The sequence below is a fragment of the Prosopis cineraria genome, unplaced genomic scaffold (assembly GCF_029017545.1).
Source record: "Prosopis cineraria cultivar Desert tree isolate PC_DT_omini unplaced genomic scaffold, ASM2901754v1 PC1, whole genome shotgun sequence".
Lineage (NCBI taxonomy): Eukaryota > Viridiplantae > Streptophyta > Magnoliopsida > Fabales > Fabaceae > Prosopis > Prosopis cineraria.
The window spans coordinates 22,949,421-22,961,371 of NW_026555332.1; the positions used below are offsets into that span (position 1 = coordinate 22,949,421).

General features: G+C 27.3%; 1 protein-coding gene across 1 annotated transcript; it reads right to left on the minus strand.

Moving 5' to 3' along the window:
• Positions 1 to 335: 335 nt before the first annotated feature.
• LOC129287686 (cinnamoyl-CoA reductase 1-like) lies at positions 336 to 7,959 on the minus strand. The gene is made up of 5 exons (XM_054923911.1): positions 7,713 to 7,959; positions 5,134 to 5,291; positions 4,302 to 4,487; positions 1,312 to 1,664; positions 336 to 582 (listed from the first exon to the last, which is right to left on the minus strand). Exons 1-5 carry the CDS (start codon positions 7,855 to 7,857, stop codon positions 384 to 386), a joined length of 1,041 nt encoding a protein of 346 aa, XP_054779886.1. The 5' UTR covers positions 7,858 to 7,959; the 3' UTR covers positions 336 to 383.
• Between the last annotated feature and the right edge of the window lie 3,992 nt (positions 7,960 to 11,951).

An 11,951-nucleotide genomic window follows, 5' to 3' on the forward strand; every position in this document is an offset into this window, starting at 1 on the left:
ACTGCAAATTGAGAGTTATATTTAAAATTTAAATATCTTATTTATAGTTAGAATTACTAAATTTATAACTGTCTAATTATATATTTACAATTGATCTTTTAAAAAATTTTGTTGGAAACCTAACTATCATAAATTCATTGTTTTGGTTCTTTAAAATGTCATTCTCCCAAGTTTTTTCTTAATATTATATTATAATTATGTTATAAATTTAAAAACCCTTAAGATTCATGAAAACTTTGTACAGTATATGTTGTTTTAATCATGCTCTCCTTATACTTAAACTATGGTTCTACCTCAAATTGGAAAAAAAAAAAAGTAAATACCTATGTCCTTAATAGTGGGGGATAATGAATAACTAATTTGTTGGTAACTATTTTGCATTCTTAGAGTCTAGCTGTCCAGGATTTAATCTCAACAGCTTCAACTTTCATGGAAGGAAGAGGAAGATGGCCTTTATCTTGTAGGTTCTTGACAGTTTCATAAAGGGCCTGCTTCACTGGGGTAAACTCCAACCCTAAATCCTTCAGCTTCTGATTAGAGAATTTGTAGGGCTTTACTCTTGGATTCTTCTCATCTGAACATCTACTTGAGCCAATATATATCACAATTAAATTTAACAGTGTCAAAGTGAAAAGCATTTACAATTTTAAACATATTCAATAATCATTAGAGAATCTGTCCATGAAGTTATTTAGAAGAATCACGTTTGAACATTGATATTTTAAAAGGGAAAGTTAATCCCCAAACCTTCCTAGTTTTTCTCAATTTTGAATTTGGTCTATGTAGTTTATTTTATGTTAAACAATTTCTTATAGTTTGATATCAATTAAATATATTGATCCCTAAATAAAATTAACTTTTATATTTTTATTAAAATATTATATACCTTTACAATTAATTACATAATTTTTATAAGTCAAAAATTTATATAATTAGGTTATGTTTTCTAAATAACTTATATATATATATATATAGAATTTTCGTAAAAAATAAAATAAAAATGTAAACAATGTATTAAATCAAATTTTCAATTTACTTTTTTTTGCTAATTGTATTAAATCAATATTTTATAAATTTTAAAAGTTTTTTTTTATTTTGGAAAAGTTGATTATTCATTAATAATTTTAACATTCAATGTGTACTAATATATTTATAATCGGTCAAACTATAAGGTTTGATTAAAATAAAATAAATTATAGAAACCTAATTCAAAATTGATAAAAATTAGAAGGAGGCACAAATTAATTTTCCCATTATAAAACAAGAAACACTTTTTGTTGACTTCTGTAAAGGGAAAAAAAATGGACTTACTTGGTAGGAATTGGGTATTCTGGGAAGTACCCGGCTAGAATTTCAACCACCTCTCCACGGTGGAGTGACCTCTCAGAACATAAGTAACGACCAGAAGTAGAAGGAATCTCATAAACTAAAATATGGGCCAATGCCACATCCCTAACATGAACATAAGCATGAGTGGCATTTACATAGGTTTTGACAGCGCCTGTGAGATACTTAAGAATGTGCATTGTGCTCTTATTTATGGTGGATTGGAGCAAAGGTCCCACCACCAAAACCGGGTTCAACACAACCAAGTCCACCCCTCTTGCTCTTGCCTCATCCCATGCTACCTGCTCTGCCACTGCCTTCCCATAGCAATACCAATTCTACAAAATTCATCCCTCATTATATGCATGCATGTTTGGATACTTTAAATAATCAATTATATAAGCCGACACCATGTTTTTGAAAAAATATATCAAAACACTCATACTATAAAGTTTACCACAAATACAAACCCTATCATACTTAGCTTGAAGTGCTATCCAATCATTGTATTTGGTGTAACTCATTTATCAAGAACCTTCAAACTATTTGGTTGGATTTAGTACTATATGTTTATATGGATTTTGAATGTCTAATACTATTGCAAGTGTTGTACAATTGAAACATACAATGTTTTATTAATTGCGAACAGATTTCACTGCTGCAAGGAAGATTTTTTAAATTGGTTAATTAATAAATTAAAGACTTTTTACACTAGTTCTAAAAATGATGTAGAAGTAATTAGTGTAAAAAGTCTTTGAATCAATGTAAAAAATGAACTAATTTTTTACACCAGTTTTACTCTCTAACAGCTGTAGAAAATGAACTTTCTACTTTGGATAAAGCTTACAATAAGTGTAGAAAAGTGGACTTTCTACACTTTTAAAAGCTCTCAACTAGTGTAAGAAAAATACTTTAAAAAAAATGGGGATATTTTTCTAAAAATCCTAAAAACAACTATTTTAAACACACTGCTACAAGAACATACCACTATGCCTTTATTAATTTTCTTGTTGACATTCATAATATTGTCAACAACTAGGCTCAAGGACTGGTCAAAGCCACCCGACGAGATAATAGAGTGGTCCTAGAAATTTAGTTGGCATTTAAATATGTCAAATGGGCTACTGAGGACTGACTGTAGATACAGAAATACAAACCCATTCAAAGCTTCGATTCACCTACAATATGATATAGAGATCTTGACTTGTAAACTTACGCAAACACACATTTTCATGTATTTTATGATTACGTGTATGCAAAAATTGAGAGCTGAATTTTCCTTTACATGTCTTAATAGAGAGAAGTCTACTTGATAAATTTCATGTTAAGCAGTAATTAATTTCCGCCCAACTTTTATTCAAGTAATGGATTTAGTTATTGAAGGCTTTTCTCATTCTCACAACCAAAATCTGATGGTGTTAGTTTTAATATAATTTATGCTTTCAATTTAGTTTTATATAGATATATAATTACATGAAACATGATATATTTGATACTGGAATATTATAGTCATTATGGTATTTTGCTGATTTTTTTCCCTCTATTTTGTTTTGTCTATCCAAACACAAGGAGTAAAAAAAAATTGTGTGTTTGGGCCATTTAGTGGTTGAAGTAATCCTTATTTATGTGTATATGTGCTTGTATATTGAATGTCTAATACTACTACATATCTTATACTACCAAAAACATATAGCGTTTTATTAAACTGCGAATAGGTGTTGGCCATTTAGTTTTAGAACTAATAATCCTAATGGTTTATTTTATCTTAGTTTGGTTTGAGTCTTTTCTTTGGATACAAAATGTAAACGAAATGCAACAAAACAAAGTACCTTAAATATTGGGAGAATTGCGAAGAAGTCTCATTCTAAATAATTAATTATTCTTAGATTCATTGCCACATTGTTTTATTATTCTTTTAAATTCAATTATCAATGAATTTGGAAGTAAATAATTTTATTGAGTGAAAGGTTAAAGTAATTCTCCCTAAAATATTTTAGTGTCCCTGCACACAAGTGTGTCTCTCTTCACCCATCTTTTCAAATTAGTAGGCGTGGAAATAGCTACAGTTCTCTATATAGTTTCAAAAATGATAGAGGCGTGGCCATAATTTTTATACATATGGGGTTGAGATTAGAAAGTATATATAGTATTATAAAATTTTCATAAATTTCAAGATGAAAATGTATAACATCTACTCCCTCCGTTTAAAAATATTAGATATTTTTAATTCAATCTCATCCTTCAATAAAGTTATTACCTACTTTTAAACTAATCTTATCTTTTCATATTTACCCCCATTAAATACCTTATAATAAATATAAAATTATTATCAATAGAGACATTTTTAAAAAAAAGGCAATGATTATACATCAGAAAAATAAAAATATCTTATATTTTTAAACATTCAATTTCTCAAAAAATATTTTATATTTTTTAATGGACAGAGTATATATTAAAAAAAATTAATCTACATATTTTTATATTTTTTCTTGATTTAAAATTATATTTCTGTAATTTATTTTATTTTAATCAAGTCTTTATAGATCTATTAGATATGTTAATCCCTTAAGGATATAAAATTCATATAATATTCTTTTTAAAATTAAAAAAATTAATTTTTATTAAAATATTATATAACTTTAGAATTGAGTACGTATTTTTTATGACTCGAAATTTATATAATTAAATATATTATGTCTTCTAATTATCTTTTACACATACAATTTTAAAAATATTTTAATAAAAATGTAAACAATAAAATTAATTTTTTATCAAGAGTATTAAATTATATTTTCTATAAACTTTAGATGTGTTTTTGTTTTGAGAAAGTTAATAATTTATTAATAATTTTAAAATAACATATTTAATAAATCAAAATATAAGGACTTGACTAAAATACAATGAACTATAAGCATCCGCAAATTAATTTTCTTAATAAATTAAGAGGTAATGAAAGGGAAGTGCATAGGACGTACCTTAGTGTTCTTGCAATATTCCAAATCGCTCCAGCAAGACTCATCAATCACCATGTCAATGCTCCTATTGGGGTCCATGTAGACAGCTCCAATAGATGACGTGAACACAACTCTACGCACTTTTGCTTCTGCAGCTGCTGTCATCACATTCTTTGTTCCATTTACCGCCGGTTTCAGCATCTCTTCCTATATGATTTTTATGCATCATCCTCGTGCATGTGCATTTTCAAGTACTTTTATTAATAGGTTCTCTAAATCAATCACACTTAATTTCTTTCTTTTTTCAGTTATTAGGAAATGAAAGAACCGAGGAGTGTTGGGTTCAGCTGGTCCAAAAGTTGAATTAGCTTATTTTAGAGTCAGACCTAAGTCCTAGTCTGTATTTTTAATGATAGCCAATGTTAGAATATTTAACATCAAGAAAAAATATACTATGTTTTAATATTATTTTAATGGTAAAATTGTTATGATACATAATTTGGGATAGTTTAGGGGCAAACAATACATCTTAACTCTTAAATAAATATTTCAAAAGTATTCCCAAGATATCTATAAAGTTATTGTTAGTAATAATGATTTCACAAAGTGAGGGTTCAAATTAATTTAAATAGAAGATGGTGTAATATCCTTAAATTTTTTCAGAATATCATTGAGCCCATTGAATCAAAGAGAAAGGGAATGAAAGAATAGGGGGACCCACCATCAGCCATTAACCAATCATGAGATGGTAATGATAATTATTAATAATATCATACTTAAATATATGCATCTAACTAAATTATTCTACTTCATATGACTTGAAAAGGTGAAGAAAAGATAAAGACAGACTTACAGGATTGTCTGTGATGGGAGAGGCGGTATGAATAACACCATCACAGCCATTAATAACAGCTTTCATGGACTTGAGATCATCAAGGAGATCAATTTTATGAAGAGTTAGCCTCTCCTGTGCTCCTTCCAGATTTTTCAAGTGTTCGTTCTTAGAATCATCTGACCATCACCACCAAATTTTACAAGCACCCATGCATATCGACCAAAAACAAAAAATCAGCCTCTCTGATAAACAACTTAATAAATAAATTTTGATATCATAAAACTCAGTTGCTGTTAGGTGAAATTAAGCCTTAAAAAATCTTTAGGGAGGGAGTTAATCATTAAAAAAACAAGTATATTTTATCCTAATAATAATTTGCTAGGATTCTTATTAAGATAATATTGTCTTAGAATCTTACCAATTTTAAATTTAGGTTTCAATTAAAGTTTTAAACTTCAATTATTAATATTATTTTGGGCGTTCGAAGGTTAGGTTTGATTCAATTTTAGGGGAAAAACTGAACCGAACTAAACTATTTGATTTTGGTAAAAAAAATTAAATTAAATAAATAAACTTCATCGATTTTTTATAGTGGTTCATTTGGATTATTGGTCTTGTTGATGTATAGATCACACTTCATGTCTTCACTGAATTTCTTTTTTGTTGGGGAGGGGGAGGGGGGGAGATGTATGTGAAGACTAAGTTTTTATTCTCCCTCTTTTACTATTAATCTGATCTCTTGAATTTGTTTTCTACAACAAAAGAAATTATTGGATTGAATATACTTGCAGAGATTTTACTCCTAAGTTAACAAATTTTCCACATCATCAACATTATATTTGAATAAATTAGTAGCACGAGATAAATTTCATTACAATTTGTGTTAAAGCCTATAATTAATGAAATGTAATCAAAAAGTGAAAGTTCCTACATGTGAAATCATGTAAAAGATTTACCCCAAAAAAAAAAAAAAGAAATCATCTAAAAGAAAATACCATATTTTTTTTGGACTGGGTTTGAGATATCAGCGAGTTCAATTAATGTTAAATACTAATATTAATTAAATTGACTGCGTAAAAAATGTATTAGAAATTTTAAAAAAAGTGTGGTTCAGGTTTCTTTCAGATTTTAGAGGTTCAAACCAAAACCTAAACTAAACCATTTGGTTTATACATATGGAAAATATTTATATACTTAGCCTTATATACTTAAGATATTTATTTTCAATCAAATCAAGACATATGCTTCTTTTATAGATTATTTAATCTATAACAAATTCTTGTTAATTATTAATATTATTAACATATTAAAATTTACATGTCATGATTTGATTGGATAAAAGCATATTAAGTATTTAAGACTAAGTATATAAGTCTTGTCCCATAAATATATACTTAAAGCCAAACCAGACCTCATTAATGATTAATTTTAATCAATTTTGATTGGTTAGTTTGGTATAGCTAGATGTACTTGGTTTTAAACACCCTTATCATCTCGTGTTGTCTCTTTACTGTAAATAATGGCTAAAGTAATTAAATTTGGAAAAATATTTTTTTATTAGGTGCTTCTGTTTTATCCGCATCAAGCAGATGAAATTTTTGGAATTAATGCCCATTTGTTTAAGATTAAAAAGTAAGTAATTTTTAGGTAATTTAAAGATTTTATAAAAAAATTTATTTTGTAAATATTTTATAAAAAGAAGAAATATTTATATTTGGTTACAATAATAAAAAGTAATTATTTTCAAAAGTTACTCAAAATAATTTTAAATTTTTATGATTTTTTTTGTATTTCATCTCTTTAAAATACTTTTTTATCTATCGCAGTAGATTATTTTCAAAAGTTACTCAAAATAATTTTTTAAAATAATCAATTTTTTATTATGATTATTTTAAAAAATTTAAGCAAACAAAATAAAAACTCAGCAAATAAATTCTTTTAAAAAATAAGTGATTTTTTTCATGAAATAAGTGAAAACAAATAGGCCCTTGAGAGGTTTAGCTAAATTGGATTTTGTTTAGCCCATATGCTAATGATAGCCTCAATTTTGGATAATAACACATTATAATGAAAAATTAAAGGGGGGTAATAACATCATAATAAACATAACCGTCTTATTCTGTAATATTTTAAAATATGTGCAACATAAATTTGTTGTAATTAATATTATCTCATATTTTTTTTATAGAAGGGTGAAAACAATAATAGAGCATATACACATATTATTAGTCCGTTTTGAAAATTGAAAATAAAATATCTTTTAAATTTGAAGTTTTGCTTAAAATATTTTGGGATAATAAAAATTTTTAATCTCTTAAATTTATCTCAGTTATTAATTTAGTTTTTCAAATTTAATTTTTATTAATTTAATTTTTTTTATTTTTTTAATATCATATTAGTTTTTAAAATTTTAAAACATATATTGACTCTCAAATTATTAATATATTATATAAAATATATTGATGACTTATTATAGCATGTTAGTACTACACAAAAATTTCATTGGAGCACTTATATATAACAACATTCCTAAAAGCTAATAATTAATTGACTTAAAAAAAAGAATTTTATTTTATTATAAAAACATGTTAAAAAACCTGGATTTCTGACGGTGCCTCTAACAGTGTAACCTCTCTCTAAGAGAAGCTTGATAATCCATGAGGCGATGAAGCCGCCGGCGCCAGTGACGCATATGGTTTGGCCGGAACCTGATGACGTGGCAGTAGTAGCAGGAGAAGGCATGATGACTCTAGTCTTAATAAGTTTTTTCTTTTCAATGGACAAATTCAAAATCAAAAGAGCAAAAGTAGGAGGAGCAAAGAGACCCAGGGCGGAAAAGAGAAGAAAGCGGGGACGATATGGATCGGCAAGAGTGACCCCATTATTGCCTTTTATAAACTACGAGACTTGCCAAATAATAACACCTTTATTCCACAGCCGCCAAAACAAACCAACAATAATATATTAATGATTATCTTATTAAAATCAAAATACAGTAACACTCCTTTCATTTTCGATCAAATTACATAGATTAACCATCTGTTTTCAAAATTTACATTTTAGTTTAATTTTTATAAATATTCTTTTAAATATTCTAAAATACTTAAGTTTTTATTTATAACTATGTTGAAAAATTTAAAATTGTTAATTTTTCATTATAATCAAACTGTCTACTCTAGCTCTCTCTCACCCCAAGTTAAAAAAACTTTTAAATAATTAAGTATATGTATATTTAAATAAATCATTTGAAATTTTTGTGTCAAAATTAATGAAAATTTCAAGAAAAATAAACATAAATTATACTGAATAATTTAGAGTAAGATACACCAACCTTCCTTCTATTTTAGCTTAATTACAGAGACCCCTTCTATTTTTAAAACTTATATAGACCTTAATATCAAAATTTACATAACATATACCCCTCTATAAAAATTATTTCATTTCCATGCACCCAACCATTAACTACTATTAAATCATATATATTTTGACTAAATATCATTCCATAACATAAATGTTATTTAAGTGTCATTTAAGTTTTCAAACGATAATTATAATATATAAACTGAACACAAGCAATATTAAATATAAATAAAATTATTTATACAATATATAAGTTTAAGATTCATTTATATAAACTTATTTATATATTATTTTTTAATTTTAAATATATAAGTTGACAAAAATAATACTCCTTCCATTCAAAAATATAAGACATTTTTAACTGAATCTCACTCCCTCAATAAAGTAGTTACTTACTTTCAAACTAACCCTATTTTTTTTATATTTATCCTTATTAAACACTCTATAATAAATATAAAGTCATTTATCAATAGGGACAATTTAAAAAAAAATAGTGATTACACCTCGAAAGATTAAAAATACCTTATATTTTGAACATCCAACTTTTAAAAAAATGCCTTACATTTTTAAATTGAGAGAGTATTTCAAACATATAGGAATGAAAATTTATTGGGAAAAATAGTTATAAAATTAATATAATGAGAGATAAATTAATTAATATAATGAGGTCATTTTATTTTACTCAATAATTTATTATATTAAATCCATATTTTATTATTTTAGCTAATTTATGTATTTAATATTTTAAAAAATTACTAAAATAATTGAGTTTACATAACTTAAAATTTTAAAATACAAATAAAAGAGTAAAAAAATATATGGTTTAATTTCTTAGCGAACTTGAATGATTCTTAGACAATATTTATATTTAAATAGGAGTATTTGATCTAACATATGTGACTTAATGATTAATTAATAGTTAAAATATTTATATTTTAATAGGGGTGTTTTGGTCTGACATATATGACTTATTGATTAATTAATATTTAAGTAGATGAAAATGAAATCTTAAAAATAGAGGGAGTGTTGGTGCATTGTAATTTTTTATGCTAGGGGAAAAATATATGAGTTTTAAAAATAAAAGAGAGGTAATTAAAATTAATTAAGGTAATATAAAGAGGAGGTTAGAGTGGCGGTGGCGGTGGCAGTGGTGGTGTTGTTGTGTATAACTATCATTTTAACATGTTTTAATATAGCTTTTTATAGTTTTTTTTTTTGTCACGCCAATTCCCCCTTGCTTATTCTGGTCTACAACATGAGTTTTTGTATTTTATAATATCCCTAAAACACAATGAGATATCACTCAGTGTTAAATATATTGACATATAACTAACAGACTTAATATGTGTTGAAGTGCAATTATGATTTGGCAAATTAATTAATAGTGTTGTTCACTTGTCCTGTTTCATGTTTTAATATGTTAAATTGTTATTCCACCTCAGCTCAAAGATTCATAATGTTAGTCATATGTTAGCATATTTAACATTATTAATGTCATCTTGTCCTTCATTTGAGCATATTCAAAAATAAAATGGACTACCATTGAAAATAAAATAAACTAGAGGACTTGAAGCAATTGAAAAAAATTATATGAACCCATATCAAAATATATTAAAATTATAGAGACTAATAATTATATTTTTTTTTTTCTATACTACTACTATTATTATAAAATGCTTGCCAGACTTTGATTTGAATATCCACGAGCGGACCGAGGTAACTCTGATCGTCCCGGTTTACATGTCTCTGGAGGAGAATGGCGAATGGGATTTTGACGCCCCACTTAAGTTTTAAAAGGCCGGAAAAAAAAAATTTAAGAACATTGGGCCGTTAACCACAGCACCTCTCTTTTTTTACTTTTTTTTTTCGGCCAACGTTAATCCCCGCTCTTTGGCATTTTAATGAAGGACTATGACATAAAAGTAACGCAATTAAAATTTGCTTTGAAATTTGCTTAGGTGGCGAATGGAGTAACGTGTGGCTTAGCACATGGATTATTGCTGATGGCACACTGGATATAAGATATTTACGGCTGGATAAATGGGACTGCCCCTTCGTTCTTTGAATCCGTTTACACGCGGCGCTCCTCTTTTTTTTTTTTTTTTAAATGTGTGTGTATGGCGCTCTTGTTCGTAACAATTAAGGGCCCATTTGCTGAATGAAACGAATGAAATGGATTAAAAAAATTAAATTTAAAATACAATAACCACGATGTGAATAAAAGATAGCACAACAATGTTCATGAGGGGATAGATTTTTTTTTTTGAAGGAGAACAATATCATAATCATGAAAAAAAAAGGATGCGAGATAAAAAGAAGTAAAAGAAAACGAAAAACAGAAAAATTAAATGGACACAACAGTGCCCGGTGAAAAAGAGAAATTGAAGGAGTTGGCATCACATGCAAAGAAGAAACATTTAGGAAAGTGACAGAGCAAAAGAGATATGTCCAGAAGCCAGGTATCCGCAGAGCAATAATCACCACATACGCCGAGCGTCCTGAGGGAGTTTTTTCGATAACCAACAAGGGAGATGGGCAGCTCCCTGAGATTCCAGTTTGCAGAATAGTTTCGGATCCAGCTAAGAATCGCACGGATTGAATAAAGCAAATTAGAGTTTCTTCTTTGATTCGAACCAGAATCCTTTTTGAAAGGTAGTATATCCTCTCCCAACAGCTTTATAAGAAGAACCCATTGCTTTTTGCCCTGAATTCTGAATTTTTTAAAAGGAAAATGGCAATTAAGGATTCCCTAAAGACATTAATCCCAATTAAGGATCATAAAATATTGAAATCCCAATGGTCCTTAATTGGAATAAAAAATATACCTAACTTTACAGAATTTCCCTCCACTAAATATTAAAAGATATCAGCTCTTGCTTGCATTCTCTGTTCATTTTGGGTGTGAAAAATCTGCTCTCATGTGCATAAAAATTATGAGCAAAAAATCATAGTCTTTAGTGGAGTAAATCGTTATCTGAGCCATCATCTTCTTCCCCTCTTAGTGATAGGTAATTACATTCATTACTTCTTTTTCATCTTCTTCCCTCCCCTACGTGAAAAATCTGAAGTTTTAAAGTTTTTCTCTTCTCTATCTTTTATGTCTTCTCTTCTCTCTTGGGCGAAAGACAATTTTTGTATCTTTATAAATGATATTTTACATCATTTCTCTTCTATAGCTAAGAAAAAAAGAGATCTTATTGATTTTATAGATTATCTTATTGATGATCTTAAATGATTTCTGAGACAAAAAGTATTGAAAAAAATTGAGTAAAAAAAAAGAAAGATGTAATGTGGATGGTGATTTTTTTTTGTTCTGCGATGAAAATTATGTTGATGTTGAAAAACGTAATATGGATGCCGAATTATTGTAGTCATAGTTAGGATTATGGGAAGGATAGTTATGAAGTAAGACACAGATAGTGTTGAAAAAAATTAAGTGAAATAAAAGAAAGTCGTAATGTGAATGCTGATTTTTA